Source organism: Thamnophis elegans, chromosome Z (genome assembly GCF_009769535.1).
Source record: "Thamnophis elegans isolate rThaEle1 chromosome Z, rThaEle1.pri, whole genome shotgun sequence".
NCBI classification, from domain to species: domain Eukaryota; kingdom Metazoa; phylum Chordata; class Lepidosauria; order Squamata; family Colubridae; genus Thamnophis; species Thamnophis elegans.
Genome location: NC_045558.1, coordinates 30,683,580 through 30,711,522, shown reverse-complemented (window position 1 = coordinate 30,711,522; position 27,943 = coordinate 30,683,580). Strand labels below are relative to the sequence as shown.

Genomic DNA, 27,943 nt, shown 5'->3' with positions numbered 1-27,943 from the left:
AATCTATATTGATATGTGACATATTTCCAAGGAAGTATACGTGGAATTATACCTTAAATCTTGTAAAAATAAACATTTGGGTTTTGACTGTCTGCGGCCTACTTGAGGGTCTTCTGGATGTCATTCTTAGGAAAATTTAGGGTTAAATTTCTCTTGTTATGCATTCTTGAGCCCTGGAGAGAAGAACACTTAAGGATTATGAATTAATTTGTCATGTAGGCCCAGTTTAGACTTGCTGCTTTAGTTTTCCTTTCTTACAACACTGTAGTCACTATTGAAAAATGTTTTCTTGTGTACACATTACATGCATATGCATATACATAATTTGGTCCATGCTTTTTAAAGTTCATAGTTTATAAAAACCTCAGCTGCAACCCCTGCTCCCTGGAATAACATACCCCCTGAAGTCAGATCAGCCCCCACCCTGTTACTTTTAAACATCATTTACTTAGTAAATAGGGTTCTTTTCTAGCAAATGTTTGGTCAAGAAAATTGTAATTTAAGAGCAATAAGCGTCATATTTTCTCTTTATCTTTTTATTATTATTTGATATTTAATGTGGTTATTGCATGCTGTTAGAGTTGCTTGAGTAGATGGCATATAGATTTTCTGTAGATAATGATTGCCTGAATATGGTGACTTGAGTATAGATACTTCTTAACTTGCAACCAATCAGTGATTGTTTGAAGTTATGACAGACCCTGAAAATGGGCTTATGACCTGGATTTGAACTTCTGATGTCCAGGCCTTCTCTGTGGTCACATGTGGCCACATTTTGAGTGCTCAGCAACCAATCTTTTGTAACCATTGCCAGCATCTCACAGTCGTGTGACTGATATTTATGATTCTTTTGCTGGAAACCTGTATTTACTTTCAGTTCCTATATGATTGGGAACAATAGGCTTGCTTAATGACTGCAGTGTTTGCTTTATGACCGCCATGTTTTTTTTGTAACTGCCACATTTATAACGACTACCACAAAAAATGGTAAAAACATGACTGTCATGATTTTTGACTGAAATTGTGGGGTCAATTACAGTCATAAGTAATTTACCTGTAATTTGTATGTGTTAATCTAATTCCTGATTCATAGTTCTATATTCTTTGTGATCTTAAACAATAAAAAAAAACAAAGATCCAAATTCAAGCCTGATTTTGGAACATAAATTACCTCAGTTGGTCTTTGAAATGACTTGAAGTACAATCTTTCTCTTGGAGAGGGACAAATAAAGTAAAAATCTTTAGGTTTTCTGGATCTCACAGTTTCTGGTCCCACTGGTCATAGTATCTTCTAGATGAGGGGTGTCAAACTCAATTTCATTCATCAGGGTTGTGTTTGACCTCAGAGGGCTGGGGCTGGACGTGGCCATGGTTGGTGTGGTTATGGTGTGGACCCTCCCTCAGATTATACAGGTAATCCCTGAGTTACGAATGTAATAGAGCCTGCCAATTACATTCATAACCCGAGGATTCGTTTGATTGAATCAAATTAAATGAATGTGATCACTCCCTGCTTTTCCCCAATGCATTTGTTAATTAAATGCACAGGTTATTAAATGCACATGAGGTATCTCAGAGTGGGAAGAGCATGTGAGGCCTAGTGCTGGAGCAGGCCATCCAAGGCCTCCCCCAATTCACTTAGATACCTCATGCTCCCCAGTAAAGCCCATAGAGGCTGCATTTTGGCCTGTAACAGGCTGGGGAGGCTTCTGGAGGCCCCTGCACATGCCCCCTGCACACGCCTCATTTTTGCTAGCAGAGGCACTGCGGGCCGGTCCTTTGCTATTTTCAGGCTGGCCCCCTGGGCCAGATCTAAGCACCCTACAGGTCGTATCCAGCCTGCAGGACTTGAGTTTGACACCACTGTTCTTGATAAATGTAATTGAATGGCAGTGATTTATCCTGGATGACCATTTCTAGAAGTTTCTAAAGGGGATTATTGCTGTGCTGAGGCAGTTTATATTATGAGGTGATTCAGTGCTCCTGCTTTTCAATATATTTTTATAAAAGTACTGCCCAATTAGGTGCACCCAGGAAGCCATCTAAAGAACACCAGTCATATTTTCCAAAAGTCAATGTTTTTGAGCCGTATTATTTCTAGTAGAAGTCAAGATCCTCGTGACTAACCTTACTTAACACATACCATTAAAATAATGTATTAACATTTTAAGAAAGAAATTCAAGAACACAATCCTTCCTTTGAAGAAAATGTCAGAACAAGTTGTAATCTAGAGTTAAAAAATAAAAACCTTTCTGTTAAAAAGCTTGTTATAGGCTTGTCATTGCTCTTTAAGAAGCATGAAGAATGTTGATAGTATTTATGTCCTTCACGGTGGATTCTTTTAAAGAATCTTGCATGAGGCAAAAGAGTATCTTTGCCAGTTTTTAATACTTGCTTTAAAAAAGGTGTTTAAAAATTAAATAAGCATTGTTAAACAGAAACATTCATCTGGAAATATTTTCCAATGTTTATATTGGGTTTTCTTATCTTCCTATCTCTCTCTATGTTTGTGTGTACTGAAGTAAATGACCTCCATAAAAACATTGCAAATGATTAAACTCCTTTAAGATGTCAGATATTTAACCTTAATTAGAGACTTTAATGTAAGTGGTCTGGCTATGCAGAGCCTGTTCACCTTTAAATTCCTTCTGCCAAAAAGTTAAGAACATTGAATTTTTACAGTGTATTTTTACAATGAACAGAAAGTTGGATCCTTATCCTAGCTCAGAATTGCCCAACTTTGGCAACTTTAAAACTTGTGAACTTCAGCTCCCAGAAATGCCCAGGCAGCATGACTGGCTAAGGAATTCTGGAAGTTGAAGTCCACAGGCTTAAAGCTATCAAGGTTAGACATTCCCATCATATATTATTTTTTTCTTTTCCATGATTCTCCTCCTCCTCCTTTAACAGAGTACTATATCCAAACGCTTGTATTTTATCTAAAAGTATAATAGTCCAGCTACTCTAACATTTAGATAAGTTAGTATAATTTTTCTTTGCCACAACTTCTTGTTTAAAAATATATACAGTGGTATGTTGGTACTCAACTGCTTTGAAACTCATCAAATTAGGTACTCAACGCATTTTGACATGAAAATCTTGTCCTGGTATTCATTGTTTGTTTGGTAATAAACTCAGAACCTAGAGCTTGTCATTGTTGGCTGCCTCATGACTCACTACATTATTCCTTGTGTGAAAAATGTACAATAAAAATATAATACAATAAAAATTCAATATTATAGTATAGAGAAGTTTGACTATCTGGATCCCTTGTTATATGTTCTGTTCTGTTGTGAATTCAGTACAGTTTCTTTTTCTTTATAAGCTTCATTTTTAATAAAAAGATATATTGTTCTACTAATGATTTCTACCCCTTTTACTTAGCATTTTTCTTTTTCATCCTTCTTAGGTTATTTGATGTATGCACAGTATCTCGAACTGAACGAGAGACGAAATTAACACTGGTGTTTGAACATGTTGATCAAGACTTGACCACTTACTTGAATAAAGTTCCAGAGCCTGGTGTTCCTAGTGAAACTATCAAGGTATCAATAGGGGAGTGGGGAAGAAGAATTTGTATATAAGCTTTTTATTAAATGTATAAAGTTTTTGAAACATACCTTTAATAAAAACCATTTTTGAAGAAATATGTATCAAATTAAATGTATCTTAACTAGCTGTAGTTGTTTCATGACTAAGAAGAAATTTAATCAAACTTCAATTCATGTGGTTGACAGGTTGAGGTTTCTCACCAAGCATGGTTGGTAGTGCATTTTATCTATCAGTTATAAAGGACAAGGAACCAGAGGAGAAGATTGCCATAACGTTTGTGCTTACGCTTAAAAAAGTTCTGTGTGTTTATTATTAGCTGTTAAAAGGAAGGAACTACAGCTCAATGGTAAAGATCATGTTTTGCATGAAGATTCCAGGTTTTGTAGGCATTTCTTTCCATAGCTTAAAACGCTTGCTACTACTTATAGTAAAATGAAAATGCTGAGTCAGATGAAGAAGTGGAGGCAGTATAAGTAACTGCCATATGATTTTGATATGATGATCTACAATTTTGTTATCTCTTACCTTGATTCCCCCCCCCCCCCATTTACATTAGTTATACTGCTAGATAGGGATGAGAAAATCACAAGTGTCTGCAAAATATTCTAGACTTCTCAAGTAACAGAGTCTCCAGGGATTGTATTGATAAATGTTAGAGACAAAGTTATGATTTTTTTTGGTGGCATGACTTTTTCCAACTTATCCTTATTAAAAAAAGAAATGATTATTTGGAGCACACATTGATGTACACATCATGTTTGTCAACAGCTTCTTAAAGGAAGTGTTGTCCTTTTCCCCCCAGACCATTGCTTCTTTGAGTAGTTGGCAGCAGGCATGATGTGCACATCAGTATGTGCTCCAAATCATCTCTTCCCTTTTGAATCCAGATGTTACAGAGTCCTAATAACCCCTTGTATATTAAGAGTGTATTTAAAAGCAAGAAGTGCTCCCAAAGAGATGTATGTATGTATGTAGATATTTCTATTCATATCTGTGCCAGTTGTTCCAGAAATCTTTGAAAATATGTTTTAAAAAAGGAACTACTTCTTTTCTAAGCATCTGCATAGTTCATAGCTTTCCTGCTGAAGTCAAATAGACTTAGTGGTTAACCCTATGACTGACTCCTGAGGATGATATCAATGGGGAAAAACTCCAAGCAAATTCTCTTAGATTTGTTTCTTTCCAAATTTATGAAAAATGTGTACTTTCCCCTTTTTTTCTTGCTATGTTCTATTATCACCATATTCCAGTTTCTGGTTTTTTAAGTTTCAAATCTGTTCAAATAGAACTTCCTTCATTTTGAGAATGATTTTATCTTCTAAGGGAAGTCCAAACAAAGGCACACATTATTAGAGTTAAAATATAGCTCACTGCAAACAAAAAATAATGCATGGAAACATTCATGAAATACAGAGCTGTACTGTTTGGGTGATTAATCCTTTAGACATTTGGCCGATTAAAATATTTTCACTTCAATAAAGTGGGCCTAATATTGCAGAACCTAAAAGATCATGCAGTTAAGGGAAAAAAGGCACCCAGTTAAAATTCTTATGAACTGGCATTTCTTCAGAATGGAAAAATTCTATCCTCTTCTCTCTCTTTCTTAGGGTAGTTGATGTATTTTTGGTTTTTCTTTTCCTTTTTCCTTTCTATCAGTATGCATGCAGGATAAGATATGAGGAAAAAATTATCATATTATTTTTAATATGGTAAACCAAAGATTTACTTAACTGCACGTACATACTAAAGACATACAATAATTTCAGCAGAGAAATATCACTCTATTATTTTTAGATGTATATCATTTTTAAAAGAATTTGGTATCATATGTTAAACCATATTTTAGTGTTATGCAATCTGTTTCTCTGTCATTGGTCATGTGAAATTGTTCATAATATTTCCTTCTGTTTTCAAATAACTTCTGTTTCTTATTTGCTTAAGCAAGCCAACTGCATAACCCACAGTTTTACTTATTTTCAACAAACAGTAGTTAACATTAACCAGAATTTGATGGTTAAAGTTGTTGGTAAGCAAAATCTTTTAAAGCACTTACAACTGAATCAAAGAAGAAAAAACAAAGAGAAAAAGTTAAAGGATTTTTTATCGTGATGCCTGGACTCAACTAACATATCAAGTACATTTTGTTTTCAAGGGTTTTGATTGTTGCTGTGACTACAGATAGCTAGGAAACAGTCTTGTACTTGACTTCAGAAATAATACGCCTTGACTGTATAGGAACTTTTGCAATTCCATAGAAGTCTCTAATGCAGAAGAATATAATTGTTGGAGAACAATAGTTAACATGTTTGAAATCCAGTTGTCAAAACTGAAGGCATAGGTCACTTTAAGCTCTAAGTATGAAAAAAAGCAATTTTGTGTAGAAGATTGAGGATTGAATAAAATACAGGTTGCAGAAACAGAACAACATTGTAGAAACAACAATTACAAATAATCCTGGACTTATGGCCATTCATTTAGTAAAGATTTGAAATTACGGTTTGATTTTAAAAAATGACTTATAGCTAGCCACTCATGACTATCACAGCTTCCTCACAGTCAAATGATCATAATCAAAGCAGTTGCTCATATTTATAATAGTTGCAGTGTCCTGGGATTATGTAATTGTAATTTACAACTTTCCCAGTTGGCTGCCAACAAGCAAAATCAATGGGAAAACTGGCAGGGAAGGTTTCAAATTTGATTTTACATTTTATTTAACAACCACAGTGATTGACGTAACAAAAATGACAAAAAAGATTGTAAAATTGAGTGTAATCATGTGATGCCACACTTAACATTTGCACCATTTAACAATGAAGTTTCTGATATCAACTATGATTGCAAATTAAGGACTACCTGAATGGGAAGTGCTTCAGACCATGTTCAATCACTGGTCTATCCAGCTTAGTATTATTGCTACCAGCTGTCGGTGGAAAATCAGAGAATGACCCTGGAGCTCACACTGTGTGCTCTACCTTTGAATTATGTCCCCTTTCTGGATGATTAAGCATCAGCAGTTATGCTGACCAAATTGTTAATCTGCCAGTGAAAGTAGAACAGAATATTTTACAAGTCAAACAAAATGCTTACAACCTAAGCATTCTGTGTCATGATAATATCCATATAACACTTAGTCCACGATCAGCGATACTGAACTAATAACAGCAGAGCATTTCCATACTATAAAATATAACGAGATCATGATTTGATAGATATGATTTAATTAAAACAAAGCATAAAGTCCACTCTTTGGTTGAATTGGAATCTTATTTACACTATGTTTTTCCCCTCAATATCTCCCCAAAGTAAATTCAAACATGACTCTGGGCCATATTTTATACTTATTTGTCCTTCAAATTACTCCTTTTTATTCTTTTTATTCTTATTCTGCATTCTTTCTTGCATCTGAAACATCCTTGGTCCTCTCTGAGAATTGTTGTCTGGTGGACGTTTCATTATCCAAACAAGGTGACATCATTTTTGCTAGTATCCTCTGGACACTAACACTGATGATGTTACATAGTTTGGATAAACATCTGCAAGAAAACAACCAAGCTCAGAGAGCACCAACCATTTATTTCAATCCTGAACCACAAATATTCTCATTTATTGGTTTCTTTTATCTTTTTGACTCTTGACTGGTTCTCTACCTGATTTTTATTCAATTCTAAATCTCCCCACAACATTGTTATTCTCATATTTAGGTCTTTTAACTAATCTATATCTTTCAACAGCTGGACTTAAGCATTCTAATCATGATTGTTCTATCACGATTATAATTCTTAGAGAATCCCAGATTAGAGGCTTCTCTATGCTATAGGTGCAAAGGTTTTATACTTGTGTATAAAATATGTTATATTGAAGTTAGCTTTAATAAATATCTCTGTTGGATAAGTGGAGCAAGAATGTAAGAGAAAGAGGAGGATGAATTCTTATTGTATTTCTCCCAACTCTATATCATACTGTTTAACCAAACCAGTTCTAAAAGAATGCATAGGATGTTAGACATATGAAAAGACTCTAATGAAAGAGTATACAGATGTCTTTCATGCATTTAAATTGTAAAGACTAATTTTGAAGCTAAAAGGCAAACAACATTGTGCTAGGAGCCATATGCTTCATATTACCAAAGTATTCATGCACAGGTCTGTCACTCAATGAGAAACAACACAGACTGAAACAGAGGAGATCTTGAAAGAAATGACTTGTGGGAAATCAAACCATCCCTAAATATGTGTTTTATTATCTTTGGGTGTTCTTTTCTCAGTTACCACCATCATAAAACCAGTTCCCAGCATCCATGAAAAAGGCTCCCCCTCAAACCACATATCAAGATGCAGAACACTGTGACTACAGACTAGAGTTGGGCGAAAGGAATGGAAGCAGATGCAAATGTTATTCTGCAGCCAGTAGTCTTGTTTCCATCAAAGGAGCTCGCATTGATGTCTGATCTCATGCTTCTTACAGATGCAAGATTTCCATAAAGCAAGAGTTGGGCACATGGCTGAATTATAATTCCCCATTAGTTTCAATTCAGTGCTAAACTGAAGAGAGTAGCATATAAGAATTGTCAATTAAAATTTTAAAAAAGATCAAAAGGCAGTCACGAGCCAGCCTAGGATTAATTTATATGCGATTAGATAAAATGGTTAATCTTGTGCTACTTTGTAGTGTATCCACCAATAAAAGCCTTTGTCACACAATACATGTTCTCCATATATAAAGTTAACCAGGGAAGATTTTATTCAGCTTTTTGGATTTTTTGGGACATTTTGCCCAATGGCAATTCAAACCTCTATGTCAAGGATTGTCAACCTTTTTATACCTACCGCCCACTTTTGTATCTCTGTTAATAGTAAAATTTTCTAACCGCCCACCACTTCCACAGTAATAGTGATTTATAAAGTAGGGAAGTAACTTTACTTTATAAAATTTATAAAGCAGAGTTACAGCAAACCCCTACCACCCACCATGAAAGCTAGAACGCCCACTAGTGGGCGGTAGGGACCAGGTTGACTACCACTGCTCTAGGTCATTCCTATCTTTCTCTTAAATGTTTGATTACAGATAATCCATATTGATTCATAATATATATTTAATTTGCCTTTGCCTATATATTAAGTGGACACGGTAGAGCAGTGGCTAGGACGCTGAGCTTGTCGATCAGAAAGGTCGGTAGTTTGAATCCCTAGCACCACATAATGGAGTGAGCTCACATTACTTATCCCAGCTTCTGCCAACCTAGCAGTTTGAAAGCATGTAAAAATGCAAGTAGAAAAATAGGAACCATCTTTGGTGGGAAGGCACAGTAACAGCGTTCCGTGTGCTTACAGTGCGTAATAATGCTGGCCATATGACCACGGAGACATCTTCGGACAGCGCAGGCTCTTTGGCTTTGAAACAGAGATGAGTACTGCCCTCTAGAGTCGGGAATGACTAGCACTTATATGTGAGGGGAACCTTTACCTTTATATAATAAGTAATACTCCATCTCGGTATGTTTTGATATTTTTATGCTTGTAATAGATGACTAGACTCCTTGAGGAAATATTTATATATTAGACCTTATTGAGCTAGCTGGATCAACACTTAGTTAAAGACATTTTCTTCATTTGAAAATTAATACATATTTAAATATAATGTTCCATAAATGTCTACTGAAAACTGCCTGGATTTTGAAATGTGGACAGATCAATCCTTGTCCATCTTTTATCTTTTTTTAGGACTGTATTTTCTAAAATGTAATTGTGTCCAAGCACATGTCCACCTCCCCCCCCCATCCTTTCTTTTTAAAAAAATGTTATATAAATGTTAAAAATGTTATAAATGTTACTCTTTGAAAACACCTTGAAATTATACCTGTTTCCTACTTATCTATATGTAGCAGTCATTTGTAGATACAGTTTAGGCTCTTTCTTCCTCAAGGAACAGAAAATTGCTTGAAAAGAAGAACCAGATTGATGTATCTTACTTAGCAAATTGAATCGTATAACACAGAATGAAAATAGGTCTTCTTACAGAGCAATCTATGGAACAGTCTTCAATCAGAGAGTCATAATTCCGTTAATTTTCCAGGTGTACATGGTATAACATATCAGGGTTGTAGTCAAAAAGTCTAGAAAGTGGCTTAGCTTGGTTCAAGATATTAATGGCTGAAAGGAATACCCTGAGCCCTTCAGATACCTATTTTGCCTTTTAAAATCCCCCAACTCCACTCTCACCCAAGAAAGGCTTTAGTGGCAGCAGAAAGAAACTGCATGTGGCCTGTGCTTTTCATACTCCTGCCTTAAGACTTAGGCTTTTTGTTGTTGTTGTTCATTTTTGCTGTTGCAAATGTGCTGAAGATAAACCTAATGTAGTTAGTGAAGTCATACTGCATTGTGAATTGCAAAATCAAAAACAGTTTTCTAGTAAAGATAACAAAGACCTACCCTTGAGTGATTGATGAGAACATTATATGAGTGCAATGGGCTGGAAAGTCATCATCTTGTCTTTTCCTTAGCCACAGGAAAGACATACTAGAGAGACCTCTTTTCTTCTGGCTATGCATAAGAGGGGTTTACATGGCATGGAAATGTGTTACACCAAGCAGAAGCTCATGAGTTTGCAGGGCACACAGTAAATCTGTTTAGTATCTGAAGCACAAAAGAGAACAGCACTCTTTTGATAGTGATGCCTGGCCCCTTTCATTTGCTTTTCTAAATATACCATTTGCTTCCAATTCATTGAGTGGCATTTTGCAACAGTGCATACTTTTCGTGTGGTAGACTCTCTGATTGGTGGGTGGTTGTTTTTATTCTTAATTGGCATGAGTAAATGAAAGGTTACTTAGGCTCTGATGTAGTAGAGGTACTTCAGTCTGTTTAAAGCTGTTTGCCAAAATACAGCATCTGTTTTAACCCTCCATATTTCCCACTGAGTAATTTGTAGAGGGATAATATCCTAACCTCTGACCAATTGCAACTATTCCTTGATTTTCCTAGTATGGTTTTCATGTTTTAATAATCACGACTATGCAAACAAGGAAAAAAGAATTCTGGATTTGTAATTAGATATAGTTATCTAGATAAACAAGACTAAGTAAGTATTCACCCCTCTTTGAGAAGGATGGAAGGAGAGTTCTTTTCATTTCTTTCACTGTGATGTCTCTTTTTTTTTATACTTTCCAAGAAAAAGATCCATGAGAAGGAAAGAACTTGGTGTTTGTTTCCTAGCTTAATTTTTTTACTTATCGGTATTAAACTGAGAAAAAGGGGGGCAGGCATTTATCCATGCTCCATTTATTGGATGACAGTGGAAGAATATTAGGGCAAAAAAAAATCCTCAAAAGGATATATGGATAAAAGCTAACTCCTTGCACCCTTTGAAAGGAGTGTTTGTCTTGGGCTAAGAAGCTAGACATAATTTCAAAGGGCAGAGGCTATACTGCAAGTCAGTATTAGATTGTCCTATTTAGGCACCCTTGAGACAAAAGTGTTATATTCAATTTCTTTGCAATTATATTTTCTTAATTCAAAGGTTCTGCTCAATTTTTTTGTTTGGCTTGTCTTAAGAAATTGAGATTTTTAAGGGTGACAGTTTTTGTTTACCTGGTTACAATTTTACCAGATCTGCTAAGAACTTGTTCCTTTCTGCAATTCAAGTCTCCCTTAATCTAGGAAGGTGGTGCAAATTCTCTATTTGAGTCCCTCAGCCTGAAGCTGCTTGCAAAAAGCATGTTCCCCTTTGGAGCATTATCTCAGCTTCCTAATCACTGACCAGCTGTCTTGTTAGTGAATAGAACTGTGGCCCCATGCCATGTTTCATGTGAGGTCTTGGCTGGGTGGCCAAGCAGGCAGCCTGCAGCCACCATCAAAGCAATTTGAGAGATATTGGCACAGCATTGCCTCCATTAATATCTGTTGTCACATGCTGTCATGCAACTTAAACCAGAGAGGAAATGACCACTGGTGACAGAGGAAGTGTGCTGGTAGCGTTTAGTGTCTCTAGACATTGTCCTTGAGGTTAAACAAGTGGATACATTTATATGATGTCCACAAACAGCTGTTAGGAAGCAAAACCTGAATTTTGGCCCTATCACCATGTGTTTCTCTTCCAATAAGAAAAATGCTTTCAGCACAAGCCATCTCTTAAATGTTTACAATAATAATAATTAACAATAACAATAATTAACAAAACAATTCGACAAATGCATTTTCAGATATAAACTTAACTTCATTTAGTAAACATTATAGCTTAGGGAGATCATCTAGGAATGGTTCCTCTGAGCTGTAACATGAAATTAGCCAATGTTATTTTACATTAATAAATTACCAATATATAATAGAATGATGCTTGAATTAGGATGAAAAGGAAAGAGATACAATTCCATGTTTCATTCATATAATTTTGCATTTTGTCCATTAATCTTCAGTTTAGGTTCTCCTAATATTTAGAAGACACACCGGCTTCATACATAATGCTAAGACATGTTTTAAATGTCTTTTGTGTTCATGTATCTACTAAACAGAAATAGTAATACAGCATTTAGTTTAAAAGAGGAGGTAGAGTTGCACTATATACAAGAAATAACTATATCTCTACAGAAATAGAGCACAACAATGATGAGAACTATCTTGAATGCATTTGGGTCAATATTAAAGGTTGGGGGCAGGGGAGAGAATGACATTGCCATAGTTCTATACTACAGGCCACCCAGCCAAGCAGAGGAAGTAGATGAACTTTTTGCTAGTCAGCTAACTAAGGTATGTAGGAAGCACACCACAATAGTAATGGGGGATTTTAACTACCCTAACATCAACTGGGAAACAAACTCTGCACCAAGTGGAAGATCCAACAAGTTCCTAATGAACCTAGTAGAAAACTTTGTTTCCCAAAAAGTAGAAGGGGATCGGCCATATTAGACTTAATTCTCACTAACAGAGAGGAAATGATAGAAGGTGTTGAAGCCATAGGAATCCTGGGGGTAAGTGACCATGCAATATTGAAATTCAACATTATGTAAACACAAGTAGTAGAACAAAGTCAAACTCGAGACTTGGATTTTAAGAGAGCTAATTTCAATAAACTTAGAGAGAGCTTGGGAAGAATTCCATGAATGAGAATCCTCAAGGGGAAAACAACTCAAGAAGCTTGGGAAATTTTGAAAAATGAGATTACAAAAGCTCAGTCTAAGAAGAAAAATAACAGCTCCCAAAAGAAACCAGCATGGCTGCATAAAGAACTCTCTGACAAATTGAAAGACAAAAAAAATTAAGTATAAAAAGTAGAAAAAAGGGGGACATAACTAAGGCAGAATATCAGCAAATAGCCCGAGCCTGCAAATGTTGAAGTAAGGAAAGCTAAGCCTCACAATGAAGAAAGGCTTAACACAAAAGTAAAAAAATAACAAAAAAAGCTGCTCCCAACATGTTAAAAACAAGAAAAGGGTTAAGGAAACAATTGGTCCATTGCTGGGAGAAAGTGGCAAGAAGGTGACAAGCAACAGGGAGAAAGCAGAACTATTTAACTCATTTTTTGCAACTGTCTTTACCCAAAGGGATAAAACAGTCCAACCTATCAAAAAGAGCACCACAAAAATCAGATTAAGAACACAAGTTGAAATAGGGAAGAAAATGGTAAGTGAGCACCTGTCTACCCTAGATGAATTCAAATCACCAGGGTTTACACCCCAGGGTTCTGAAAGAACTGGCAGATAAGATCTCAGAAGTACTGAACTATATCTTTCAGAGATCCTTGAGCACCGGGGAACTGCCATAGGACTAGAAAAGAGCTGATGTGGTTCCCATCTTCAAAAAAGGGAAAAAAATAGATCCTGGAAACTATAGACCTATCAGCCTGACCTCAATACCAGGAAAGAGTCTGGAAAAGATAAGCAACAAATTAGCAAACACCTAGAAGTAAACAAACTAATAGCCAAAAGCCAACATGGGTTTGTCAAAAACAGATCACGACAGACTAATCTTATTGCATTCTTTGACAAAGTGACAAAATTAGTGGACCAGAGGAATGCTGTCAATATAGTTTACTTGGACTTCAGTAAGGCATTTGATAAGGTAGACCAGTGTTTTTCAACAACTGTGCCGCGGCACACTAGTGTGCCGTGACATAGTGTAAGGTGTGCCGTGGGAAAAACACTTTATATATAGTCAATATAGGCACAGAGTTAAAATTTTTTAACATTTTCTAATGGTGGTGTGCCTCATGATTTTTTTCATGAAAAAAGTGTGCCTTTGCACAAAAAAGGTTGAAAAACACTGAGGTAGACCATAACCTACTACTAGATGAAGTAGAAGAATGTGGGTTGGACAGCATCACCACTAGATGTATTTGTAACTGGCTGACCAACCACACTCAATGTGTAGTCCTCAATGGAACTGCATCTACATGGAGGGAAGTATGCATTGGAGTACCCCGAGGCTCTGTTTTAACTCTTCAACTTCTTCATCAATGATTTGGGTGAGGGGATAAATGGGGAACTCATCAAATTTGCAGATGATGCCAAGCTGGCAGGAATAGCCAACATTCCAGAAGACAGGCTTAAGATACAGAAGGATCTTGACAAACTTGAACATTGGGCACTATCTAATAAAATGAAATTCAATGGTGAAAAGAGCAAGGTTCTACATTTTGGCAAGAAAAACAAAATGCACAGGTACAGTATAGGTGGTATCTTGCTAAATAGTAGCAACTGTGAGAGGGATCTTGGAGTCCTAGTGGACAACCATTTAAATATGAGCCAGCAGTGTGCAGCAGCTGCCAAAAAAGCCAACACAGTTCTAGTCTACATAAACAGAGGGGTAGAATCAAGATCACATGAAGTGTTAATACCACTTTATAATGCCTTGGTAAGGCCACACTTGGAATACTGCATTCAGTTTGGGTCACCACGATGTAGAAAAGATGTGGAGACTCTAGAAACAGTGCAGAGAAGAGCAACAAAGATGATTAGGGGACTGGAGACTAAAACATGAACGGTTGCAGGAACTGGGTATGTCTAGTTTAGTGAAAAGAAGGACTAGGGGAGACATGATAGCAATGTACCAATATCTCAGTGGTTGCCACAAAGGAAGAGGGAGTCAAACTATTCTCCAAGGCACCTGAGGGTAGAACAAAAAGCAATGGATGGAAACTAATCAAGGAGAGAAGCAACTTAGAACTGAAGAGAAATTTCCTGACAGAACAATTAATCAGTGGAACAGCTTGCCTCTAGAAATTGTAAATGCCCCAACACTGGAAATATTTAAGAAGATGTTCGATAGCCATTTGTCTGGAACGGTATAGGGTTTCTTGCCTAGGCAGGGGGTTGGACTAGAAGACCTCCAAGGTCCTTTCCAATTCAGCTATTGTATTGTATTGTAGTATTTATAAAATATGGAGCCAGTTACTCTCAAAATTATTTGCTAAGATGATTTGTAGAATGACATATGTAATCGGTAATGACCTTTAACCAAATTAGGAAAAAATCTTTTGATGAGTAATTTGGCAACATTAATTAGAAGGTACTAGAATATATTATCAATATAGTGTAATCCATAATTTTCATATTTATTTTCAACATAGAATGAAAATAATGCAAAATGTCTTTTATCTTGTCAAATGACTAGTAAATATAATTTCATAAAAGCAACAGAAAATATAACTATTAAGCATTTCATTATCATTATTAAAGAATTTTTCACCAAATCAATAAAATGAAATATGGAAATTGGGTCTGAACATTAATTTATCTTCACACAGTTATATGGATTTATTGATGGTTAATAGTTTTTTTTTTAAGTGAGCCCTTTGAAAAATGTATGGGTAGATATAATATCATTGGATATATTTGCCACTTAATTCCATTACTTTGAAATAGATTTACTTTATGAAATGTGGTATCCCAAAATATAACATTTTTGCTTCTTTTCTCTTAGGATATGATGTTTCAGCTGCTGCGAGGCCTTGATTTTCTACATTCACACAGAGTGGTCCACCGTGATTTAAAGCCTCAAAACATTCTAGTTACCAGCAGTGGACAAATAAAATTAGCTGACTTTGGCCTTGCGCGAATCTATAGTTTTCAGATGGCTCTTACTTCTGTGGTAAGTTTCAATGTATTTTGCTTATTTTAAAATCTAATTCCAAGATTAGGTTTTGTATAGATGCAATTTCATCAGTATGAAAAAATATCTGAGAAAACTGAAATCAGGATTCCTATCTGTCAGTCTTTCAACATAGGCCAAGAAAGTCCAAGAAATCAATGCTGTGAATAACAATAGGACCTTTATTGTAAGTTACAGTAACAAAATCTTGCAAATCTGAAAGCATTTCCCTCTCCCCTACCTTTACTCTCCACAGAACTAGAGAAAATTTCTTCACATGAATTCCATATTGCCATTCCTTCTGTGGATTGAAATATCACTTATCTGACTATTGTCCTGACTGTTTTCCTTCTGTTCTCCAGAATATTCTCACAGACCATGACACTATCCCAATGTTCTCTAACTATGCTGGGCTTCCTTGATTTCCAGGTAGCATGGATAATCGAGCAAAACTGAGAATTAGTATCCATTGCATCTAGTGATACCTAATGATAGAATATCAAAAATATTAAAAATTGTAATTTATTTGAAGTAGTTCTATACTTGGGAAAGGAAGAATTACATTTGCCAGTTATTGGGACTAACATCAATAGGGCTATCTTACTTACCTTACTAAAAACCAGGAACATTATATTCCTCCCCTCCCCCAGTCTCACAGGAAACCAAATGTGAGATTTGAATTGCTGAATTGCAGCTAGCAGTCAGCTAAAGTAGCCTGCAGTACTGTACTCTAACCACTGCTCCACCCCAGCTCTTTGCACACAATTCTAATAATGATAGTACAGTTTAAAATATACATAATCATAATCTTTCAACTACTAACATTTTTGTATACATAGTAATTATAATATGTTCTATTATAGTTCAATATACATAATACTATTTTCCCAATTTCTACTTTCTACTTCTTTTTTCTAACACTTAATAAAATAACCACCATATTAAAAAAGATTAACACAGAAAATACAAAAATAAAATGCATGAGTTTATAGATTTGTCTGAAGAAAGCAAAATGGAATAAGAAAAATAGAATGATAAGAAATGGTCTTACAGTAATCTTTAGGTGAGCATGCTAATAAGAAATGCATTTTTAAATGTTTAAGTGCAATTCAGTGTACTTTCCCAATTGCCGCTTGAGTTTTCCTCTTGGCATACTTATTGCTCAAGAGTTATATGCCATGAATTAGACGAGGAATTAGAGAGCAAAGGCAGAATAATGATAAGAAAAAGTGGTGGAATAGGAACAGGGGGCCTAGGTTCTAATCCACCCTTAGACAAGAAAAAGACCAAGAACATGAAAATTAGAAAACAACAACTATGTTTTAAAAGCAAATAAAAGTCATGAGGACCCGGATTGTTGTTGGGGGCAATATGCTGACTCTGTAAACCGCTTAGAGAGGGCTGAAAGCCCTATGAAGCGGTATATAAGTCTACTGTTATTGCTATTGCTATTGCTATTTGTAACAGGATTCAGAATACCGAATAAATACAGAATAAAGCTTCCAGATGAGAAAGCTTGCATACTGGTTGTAAATTATAAAAGCATTCCTATTTATAGTTAGGTTCTTCAGAATCAGATCCAGGAATTAGAAAGCAACCGTGTAACATATCACTTGCTGAAATTATCCCAAACTATACTGAAGCATTCTGCTGCATGTTTGCATTTTGATTCTAAATTTACAAACATTTATAAATAATTCAGAGATTTGGGTCAGTGGTAAACTCTGCTGATTCAGAGATTCAGATCTATACCTTGTAACCTATAGAACTGGAGAACTAACAATAAATCAGATATATTTATCTAGTAAAATTACATATCCTACATAAGAACTTTTAAAGTTTTGGTTTCTCCATCATCCTTTCTAAAAATTTCCTGAACATTTTGAAAATAGAGATTATCAGAGCTTCCCAAAATAAAGTATTTAATGCTAACTTTAAGAATCAAGATGTTCTCCTCCAAAATGTCTATGAATATGCTCAATCTACCAGATCATGGTTGCTTTTTCAAAAGGTAATTGGATTTTCTTCTATTTCCCTTAAGGATGTTTCACTTCTCATCCAAGAAGCTTCTTTAGTTCTGACTTCTGAATAAGTTCCTTGGATGAGAAGCAAAATGTCTTCAAAGAAAAGCAAAGAAAGTCCACTTGCCTCTTGAAAAAGCACCTTTGGGTTCTCCTCCAAAAATTAACTTAGTCTCATCACAGTTTGAAATAATTGCTTTAACATGGAAGAAGAAATAAAACATTGTGAGTCTCTCAAGATAAATTGTTGTACAAGAATGCATACACAATGATGGTATAAAAAGACTCTTGGGAAGCCTTTTGCTGTGATTAAATGAAATGAGAACTCCATGTTATTCCTACAGCAGAAAAGAGAAATGCAGTTAGAGAAGCTCTAAGAATTATTTACTGAAATATCAGCCAGTTCCAGCTTTATACCTTGTTTCTTTAGAAGTTATATATTTTGTCATTTAGATGATTATCAGTTAGATAGCATATGTGAGAGCCAGGGATTGGACTAGCTGCTGGAACAGGAACAAGGAGACCTTTTAAACAGACAATTAAAATCATTTGTAACGGTATGTTACAAGGTTTAATCCACATTTTAAATGTTGTCTAGCAAAATAGGAATGCCTTAATCCCGTGATGGCGAACCTATGGCACGTGTGCCACAGGTGGAACCCAGAGCCATTTGTTAGGACACTCGAGGCGTTGCACACTGGCCAGCTGACTTCGGCCTTCTTTTGAGGCCGTTTTTCACCAAACTGGTCCTATGGGAAAACAGGAAGTTCGGGAATGAACTTCTGGTTTGTCCGTAGAGCCGTTTTCATTCTCCGGAGGCTTCAGGAGGCTTCCCTGAAGGTTCCAGAGGCAAAAAAAGGCCCTACAAGCAAACCGGAAATCACCGTTCCCAAACTTCTGGGTTCCCCGTAGGAATGTTTTTTGCCCTCCGGAGGCTTCAGGGAAGTTCCTGAAGCCTCCGGGGGGCGGAGGGGCTGTTGTTGCCCTCCCCAGGCTCCTAGAAAGCCTCTGGAGCCTGGGGAGGACAAACAAAAGTGCCACAAGCATGGGGGGAGCACTGGTCTCACACGCATGCGTGTGTGTGGGGGGGTCACATATCACATACATAGCATTATGGGTGTTACACGCCCATGCACGACCCCCCTGCACTCCCCCCATTTTTGGCACGGGAGCCAAAAAGGTTAGTCATTACTGCCTTAGCCATTTGCATGAACTCTAAAAAGAAAGAAAGAGTGAATTCTATATATCTTGTTATCTCATTGCCTAGAAAGCTTTATCTTAGCTAGCTATACCTAGACAAAGAAGATAGTTGTAATAGTTGGGGTAGTCTCCTTAAGAGAAACTGATCTTCAAATAACTGGCCTTAAATCATTTGTGGTTTTATGGCTAATCAACTATTTCTTTATTTCTGATTAATATTTAATCAAAAACTGAGGTAGTTTATGCAATACTAAAGTTACATGCTTCGTGAATCAGATTCTTGTAAACATCCTCATTGCCACATTTTGTAATGTTGACCCTGATATTTGTGAACAGGATTTTAAAAGTAGCTTGGAGCAAAGGCCTTGCAGAAGGCCTTTTAAAAGAAGTATTTTCATCTGGCATATGGTTTTATGCTTTATTCGGGGACATTTTTTGTTTCTTTGCTGGTTTAGAATAGACTAAGAATAGAATAGAATAGAATAACAGTGTTGGAAGGGATCTTGGAGGTCTTCTAGTCCAATCCCTTGCTTAAGCAGGAAAGCCTATACCATTTCAGACAAATGGTTATCCAACATCTTCTTAAAAACTTCAAGTGTTGGAGCATTCACAACTTCTGGAGGCAAGTTGTTCCACTGATTAATTCTTCAAATTGATAGAAGCAATAATCAAACTAGGCACATAAAGAAACACACCTTTCTGAAGAAAAATAAACATAGATTCTGAAAGGGAAATCCTGTTTTAGCAATCTTCTGTTTTTTTAAAAAAAGAATGCTAGCAGGCATGTAGTAGAAATGACCTCTTAACATGGTGTGTTTGGATTTTCAAACAGCCTTTGACAGAATTATTCAGCAAAGATTTTTGCGTAAACCTAGCACTTACAAGATAATTACCTGCCCTCATTTTGCCGATTTGTTAGCAAAGAGCATGACTTTATAGACAACATTTTCAGTGGAGGTGAGTAAGTAGTGGAGACCCTCAAGAGTATATGTAAGAAAATATATTTAGCTATTGTGAATTCTTGGTGTTCTCTGTGCCTGATTGTTCACTTACCCAACTAGATAATATCATTGCATCTGATTTTGAACAAGATTTTAGCACATGCTCGTTCTACAATATAGGGAAAAAATAGAGATGTAGCTTGTATTTCCAACTCAAAACTAATTATAAATGTCTAGAGGTATCTTCAATAAATGTAATCTTCAATATGTACACTTCAAGTGCATAATGGAGTCTCAAACTTGTCTTTCAAAGGATTTAAAATGGCAATAACTATTGCTTGAATAAGTGAAAGTCAGTCATATGCACAAAATTCACATATTCTTCCTGAGTAAAATGTGAATGAAAGTATATCAGTAGAAATGTTAATTTTTGTCCCTTTTAATTGAAATCCATGGGAAAGGATCATCTTACTCTTTTGCTAAGATCAGAAAACCCAATGCCAACAGAGGTTATTAAAACTTTTTCACCTCCCTTTCATTCATCTTCAAATATCATGAACGTGTTTTGTTATTACATCCTTGAGTAGGTATTCTACTTGAGTAGGTATCCAGATTTCTAGGGGTGCATTAACTTGGGTAGAGAAATAGAGAAATAGGTAAGTAAATAAAGAAATGTTCAAGTCAAGGAGGTTAATAACATTTTTATATCATTTAATTTTGCCTTTGGAGAAGAAACATAACTAGGTAAGAGAACAGTATTGTTTTATAAAGTCCAACAGTCTGTTTTCACAATGGCCAAATCACTGTACAAGGAAACCCAGAAATCTCCCAGCAGAGTGTCTTCAGAGGCAGTCACATGGCCGTCAAAGTTCATAGCTATTCAATTCATTTTTGAAAGCTGAGTTATTGTTTGCTTTTATGCACAAAGACTTCAATGCAACTTCAAAAGACGTTAATGAGTCTAATTGATATGAGTTTAATATGCAGTGCAGTTGTAAAATACTGGTTTAATAAAAAATATATTGCTTTAAAATATTCAGATTGTTTATGGCAGGGATAATTTTATTCTTGTTTTGGGCTTGCTGTGGGCTTTTATCATATAGCATATTTATGTTTATTTGGATAAGAATTGAAAACAATAAGTGAATACTTTTCTTATATTGGTTTACCCACTTATATTAAAACTTTCAAATGCAAAGCACCTTAAACATTGAAAAGGCAGTATAATTAAAATATATCAAACAGAGCATTAGTAGGCAATCTTATGTTGCTGAATGGCATACATGCTGCAGTGTGTAAATACGCAATTTATTTGCATTTTATTATTTTCTTTTATTGAAGATACACCATTTGTTGTGTAGGCATTCCATTGCATTCACTAAGGAATACACCATTTCAAAAACTTCATGGATACTTTCAACTATTTGTGACACTACATGTTTTCTCTACCTTATGCCACTGAAGCAGCAGAAATTTTAAATAAGTAAAGGCCTCCCTATCGTATCAGTTCTTGTGGGAAAATATGCTTCAGTGACTTACTGGCGCTGCCTGTGGAATGTGGCATTTCAAAGTACCTTTTTACAGTGGGAAAGAATTTAGTCAAGAATAAACAGTCTGACCTTGTTAAATGGACCAAAGTCCGTACATATCCCAGTTCCAGAAAGCTAGTTTTTACTAGACTGTGAAAGAAAGCTCAGTTTTCAATTACTGCTATTTGGATTTGGGGTAAGGAGCAGGAACTTTAGAGAATCCTTGCATGCATTGTAATTTTACATTTTCTCTTTGAGGCAATGTAGCATATTAGTATTATATTTAGAACAAGATAATTTTGTCTAAAAAACTTCTATCAATACAGCGCTAATAATAATTAATGTTTAATGTTAATGAATAAGTGTTAATGAAAATGAATAATCTCATCCCATAATAATAGCCATTCTCAAGAACACACCAGGTTGGTTAATTTGTTTGGGGACTTTGGAGACCCCAAAGGAGAATTAGATGGGAGAAGGAATAGATCAAGTAATCCCTGTGGTACAACATTGGAACACTAATTAATTTGTCACTGTCTTTTCCCCTCCCCCCATTCTTACTCAGTTTGGAGCGAGGGGCGGTTGCTAGTGATCATAAATAGTTTCCTGCAGCCCAGTGTATTCCAAATTTCTGCTTTCTATAATTTGATGTGATCCTGAAATGTTGGGATTTCTTTAAAATTTACCAATCTGCAGCCAGCATCACAGATGTTATAGTAGGCACTTGGGGAAGTAGAGACCTAACATTTCTGAACAGCACCAGTGTTGAATCCCGAGTAAGTCCTCGGACTTACGAATGACAGCTCAGCAACAGCCAGGTGCGCCTTAGCCAATCAGGTGCAACCTGCAAGTTGCCGGGCTGTCAGAGGCGCGGCTATTGGTTCTGCTGTCTGACAGCTCTATATAAAAAGCTGTCAGAGAGAGGAAGGGTGCCGGTCTACTCCTGTTGTTTGTTCTTGCCTGTAATAAACGTGTTATACATACGGTTACCTCAGACACCTCCCGCCTGGTTCTTTCTGAGAATCTAACATTGGCGACGAGCTGGTGGGATTCCAGGCTCTGAGTACGACCTACAGGGCAATTTTTTTTTTAGCCGCCCAATGACCGTACGATCTTCCGTGCTTCGCTTCACCTCAGCTGCTACTCAACATGGCCGGAATGCCCGCTTTCGCTTCTTTCGGAGTGGCCGGCGAATCCTGGGCTGCCTTTTTAGAGCGGTTCAAGTGTTTCTTAATTGCTAACAATCATCAGGGATACTCGCAAGCCAGAAAGTGCGGGTTCTTTTTGACCGCCTGCGGACCCGAAAAGTTCGCGACGGCCCGCTTCTTCGCGGCCCCTCGGGCTGTCTATGATCTGTCGTGGGACGAACTGATGGAGAGGCTCCAAGCCCATTATGCCCCAACGCCATCCAAAATTACGCGCTGGTTTGCATACCGCCGGTGCGTTCAGAAGCCGACTGACTCAGTAAATCAGTTCTTCAGGCCTACGAGTCACTGCCACTCAGTGTGATTTCCCTGACCTGGAGGACAATTTGACTGAGCAGTTTGTCTGTGGTCTTAAGGACCTTTTTCTCAGACGGCGTCTTCTCGGCAAGACCAACATCACGCTTACATTTGCCTTCGACGATGCAAGGGCCGCAGAGCTCACAGAGCTGTCCACCATAGAGATGGCCCGCTACCTGCCTTCCGCACCCGCTTTGGCTGCCAAGCCTGCCTTTCTGCCCCACCGGCTCCTGCCTCTCTGCGTCCGCCACCTTCGGATATCACCAATCTCATCGATGAACTGGTTCCCCTGCCAGACCAGTTCTACGAGGCGCAGGTCGATCGACTGAGGGCCATCCCTCGGCGACCTCAGCCACAACAGCCTTCTCTAGTTCGTGCTCCTGCCGCTGCCGCCGCCTGTCTCAGCTACGGAGGCTCTCATACCCGGGCAGCCTGCCCTTTCAAGACGGCCGTCTGCCGCTGCTGCGGCAAGAAGGGCCACCAACTTGCCACCTCTGCCTCAAGCCGACCAGCCTCCAGTCTACGGTTCCCCAGCACCTTTCTAGAACCAACCGGCCAGACGCCTGCCAGCCCACCGTGACGATTGCTATGCCTTGGCGGATGATGTCCCTGCCACCCCTGCAGTGTCAGTCCACCTCACCTCCGCGGGTATGCAGAAGATCTCCATCAACATTTCTATTGAAGGTTCCCCCTGCCTAATGGAGGTCGACTCGGGCTCCTCCAGGTCACTCCTCTCCTGGGACACCTTCACCAGACTGTCCCGTGAGTCTCCAAGTTCCAGCTATCTCCCTCGGACACTTTGTTAAAGGACTACCAGGGGACTAACATTCCGACCCTGGGCTGTTATGGGGGCGGGTTCAGTATGGGGGCAATTGTGCTGTTCTCCCTGTCCTAGTTGTTCAAAAACCCCTCCCCTCTATTTTAGGCCTTGACTGGTTCACTTCTCTGGGCTTATCCCTGACAGGGGTGCATGCTGTGGCGGACACGCCCCCTGACGTGGCAGCTGTCCTTCAGGACTACGCCGACATTTTCAATGGGGAACTTGGGCAATATAAGGGCACCCCTATCTCCCTTAACTTGGACCCCCAGGTTGCCCCCATCCGGCTGAAGGCCCGCAGGGTGCCTTTTGCCTTGAGGCCTAAGGTTGACGCCGAACTTGATAAGCTGTTGGCACAGGGCATCCTGGAGCCCGTCGACCATTCACGCTGGGAGACCCCAATAGTGATCCCCGTGAAGGCCGACGGGTCCATCAGGATCTGCGCTGACTACAAGTCAATGATCAACCTTGGCCTCCAGGCAAACCCCCATCCAGTCCCTGTCGTGCAGCACCTGCTCCATTCCTTGGGGCAGGGCTGCATTTTCTCCAAACTGGATATGGCGCAGGCCTACCAGCAGCTCCCGGTGGATGATGATGCGGCGGCTGCCCAGACCATCGTCACCCACCGTGGGGCTTTCCGCTGTCGCCGCCTCCAATTTGGCGTTTCCGTTGCCCCGGGGATCTTCCAGAGCCTCATGGAACGCTTGCTCCCTGGGCTCCCCAGCGTTGTCCCTTACTTCGATGACATCCTGATCGCTGCAAACAGCCACTCAGGACTCATCAAAGTTCTCCAGAAGGTCCTCGACCGTTTTAGGGGCGCGGGTCTCAAATTGAAGCGCAGCAAGTGCTCCTTTGCTGTGCCCCAAGTGGAGTTCCTGGACTTCTTGATTGACGCCCAGGGAATCCACCCCACCCCCTCCAAAAGTTCGGCCATCAGGAACGCTCCCACTCCTACCTCCAAGGTGCAGTTGCAAGCGTTCCTCGGCCTTTTAAACTTTTACGCGCCATTTCTTCCTCACAAGGCGTCACTAGCTGAGCCGCTGCATTGGTTGCTCGACCAATCCACGGTCTGGCAATTGGGCAGCCGCAAAGCGCATGCATTCGCGGCTGTCAAATCCCTGCTGACGTCAGAGGCAGTCTTAGTCCAGTATAGTGACAAGATGCCCCTGACTTTGGCATGTGACGCCTGCCCCGTGGGTTTGGGGGCAGTCCTGAGCCATGTCCTTCCCAATGGCTCGGAGGCCCCCATAGCTTTTTACTCCCGGACACTTTCCTCGGCCGAGAGGAACTACAGCCAGATCGACAAGGAGGCTCTGGCTGCGGTGTCCGGGGTTAAAAAGTTCCACGATTATCTTTACGGTTGGCACTTTACACTCTACACTGACCACAAGCCTCTCCTTGGGCTTCTGGCCGGTGATAGGCCGACCCCTCCCATCCTGTCCCCCGGGATGACCCGCTGGATGGAGTTCCTAGCCGCATATTCCTATGCACTGTGCTACCGTCCGGGCAAGCATCTAGGGTATACTAATGCCCTTAGCTGCTGCCCTCTTCCCTGCTCTGACCCCAGCAGGTCCCCTGCCTTTCTGTCCTCTCCATCGCAGAGCTGGACCTTCCCTTGACAGCCTCTGACGTGGCCACCCACTCGCACGCTGACCCTGTCCTGTCCCAGATCATGGCATGGGTCCTGAGGGGCTGGCCTACCGGGGGCATCCCCCTGACTGCCGCCCTTTTAAAATGCGTCAGATGGAGCTGTCACTCCACTGCAGTTGCCTTCTCTGGGGAGACCGCATGGTCATCCCTTTGGCCCTCCGCCACCAGGTCCTCCAGCGGCTCCATGCCGATCACCCCAGGGTCGCGCGCATGAAGGCGCTGGCCCGGAGCTACGTATGGTGGCCTTGCCTTGACGCTGACATCAAGGCCTGGGTTGGCAGATGTGACCTGTGCCAGGTATCCCGCCCATCTCCTCCCAGGAGTGGGAGATGCCCCGCGGGTCCTGGTCCCGCCTTCACCTTGACTTCATGGGTCCCTTCCACGGCCAGGTATTCCTGGTGGCTGTGGATGCCTACTCGCGCTGGGTGGAGCTAGTCCTCATGCGCTCCACTACAGCGGAGAGTACAGTGCGGACTCTGCAACGCTTATTCGCTACCCATGGGTTGCCGGACACTCTGGTGTCCGACAACGGCCCGCAATTCACATCCGCAGTCTTCCAGTCCTACCTGGCTGCCCAAGGAATCCGCCATGCCCCAGTCGCCCCTTACCATCCGGCCAGCAATGGCCGCCCGGAGAGGGTGGTCTTATCGGCAAGGAGGCTTTGGGCTGCATGGACCGTGGCGACTGGCAGGCACGGGTGGAGGCTTACCTATTGGCACAGCACTCCATACCTTGCCCACTCACACGGCAAAGTCCCGCGGAGCTGCTGATGGGTCGTCGCCTGCGGACCCCCCTGGATAGACTACACCCCCTCTATTCAGGACTTCAGCCTGGCAACCTGGGGCATCCCTCCCGTTTCTTCTCTTCCGGGGACTTGGTCTGGGCACGTAATTACTCTGAGGACCCTCGGTGGGTGCCTGCCACCGTCACCGAGGTAACCGGACCCATCTCCTACAGGGCCCACCTATCAGATGGCAGCGAGTGGCGGCGCCACCTGGATCAACTAAGGCGCCGCCACCTCCCGGAGGTTCCAGCTCAACCTGACACGTAGAGGTCGGCCACTGACGCCTCGCAGCCAGCCCTGGACCTGCAACAGTTTAATCGCATCGCACCTCTGCTGGCCTTCCCAGATTCAGGCCATCCTGCCCGGGCCACCGGGTCGCATCCGCCCCCAGCTTCCTGCAGCCTCTCAATCTGGCCCCACTTTCCCCTCTTCCGCCCAGTTAGGCCTACCATTCACAGGCCTTTCCCACCCCCTGGCTGCCTACCGGCCTGTTCAAATTCCACCGCCACTCCCAGCCGTGCCCCCTCCGCCCGGTCTACCTTCTCCTTGGGTGCGGCCTCCTCCACTAGGCCGCAGCGTTGACGTCACCTGGAGCTCCACTTCCTGCTGGGAGGAGCTCTCACGGGGACATCCTTACCCTCCAGCGCCGCCTCTCCAATTGCAGCGTTCTGGGCATGTCCGCCGTCCCCCCTCCTACCTGCGCGACTATGCATGCGCCATTACTGACGCATGCGCCCTCGCTGGGGGGGAAGGAGTGTTGAATCCCGAGTAAGTCCACGGACTTACGAATGACAGCTTGGCAACAGCCAGGCGCGCCTTAGCCAATCAGGCGCGACCTGCAAGTTGCCGGGCTGTCAGACGCACGGCTATTGGTTCTCCTGTCTGACAGCTCTATATAAAAAGCTGTCAGACAGAGGAAGGCTGCCGGTCTACTCCTGTTGTTTGTTCTTGCCTGTAATAAACGTGTTATACTTACGGTTACCTCAGACGCCTCCCGCCTGGTTCTTTCCGAGAATCTAACAAGCAGCTAGAAGGGGATTCCTCTATCTTTATAATAATTTATTTTAAAAATTATAATTGTTTAAACAATTTTTATAATGTATATTTTTATAAATTATTTTATAATTTAAAATGTATTTATAAATTAAATACAATATAATAGCAATAGCATTAGACATATATTGCTTCATACTGTTTTACAGCACTATCTAAGCCAGTGGTTCCCAAACTTTTTCAGTCCATCACCCTTTTGGTGCTACAAACTGATCCTCAGAGCCCCCCACCCAGTGGTGGAATTCAAATTTTTTTACTACCGGTTCTGTGGGTGTGGTTTGGTGGGCATGGCTGGGGGGGGGGGTCGTGTGACTGGGCGGTTTGCATGACGGAAGGAAGATAGTAATAGTAAAATTCAAAACTATAAGAATTAATTTCACATTTATTCAAAATCCAATTTAAAAACCTTTTTAGTTAATGTTAATTCAACAAAATTGTTGAACATGATCCAGTGATACCAGGTTTTCAAAGTCTGATAGTTATTTATCAAGAACCTTAGTAACTAGTAACTTAGTAAACTCAGTAAAATTTAGTAACTACTTCACTGTTCAGTAAATTCTTAATGTGATGGATGGGCTTGATGAAGTGAAACCAGTCACTTAGCAGAAGTGTTAAATCACTACGTTCAGTATTCTGTAATCGATTTCTTTGCTTGGAGAGAAGTTGGATGACCACACTGAAGCCACATTCCACCAAATATGATGTTGGAAATGCAACAAGGAGCTTCTAGCAAAATGTAGCCTTTTACCTCTTTGGGGAATCATTTTCTTTTTTTTAATTATTATTATAATTTTTTTATTTTTCCCAGTA

At 39.8% G+C, this 27,943-nt stretch overlaps 1 protein-coding gene across 3 annotated transcripts in view; it reads left to right on the top strand.

The window, feature by feature from the left end:
* The window catches only part of CDK6 (cyclin dependent kinase 6), a 131,882-nt gene that overhangs the window by 43,233 nt on the left and 60,706 nt on the right, over positions 1-27,943 (top strand). For all 3 annotated transcript variants that reach the window (XR_004256870.1, XM_032235517.1, XM_032235516.1), the window contains exons 3-4: positions 3,411-3,546; positions 15,469-15,636. Coding sequence is in view for 2 of the 3 variants with exons in the window: in XM_032235517.1 (XP_032091408.1) it covers positions 3,411-3,546; positions 15,469-15,636 (304 nt within the window). In the remaining variant the exon portion in view is untranslated. The remainder of the gene's footprint in view (positions 1-3,410; positions 3,547-15,468; positions 15,637-27,943) is intronic.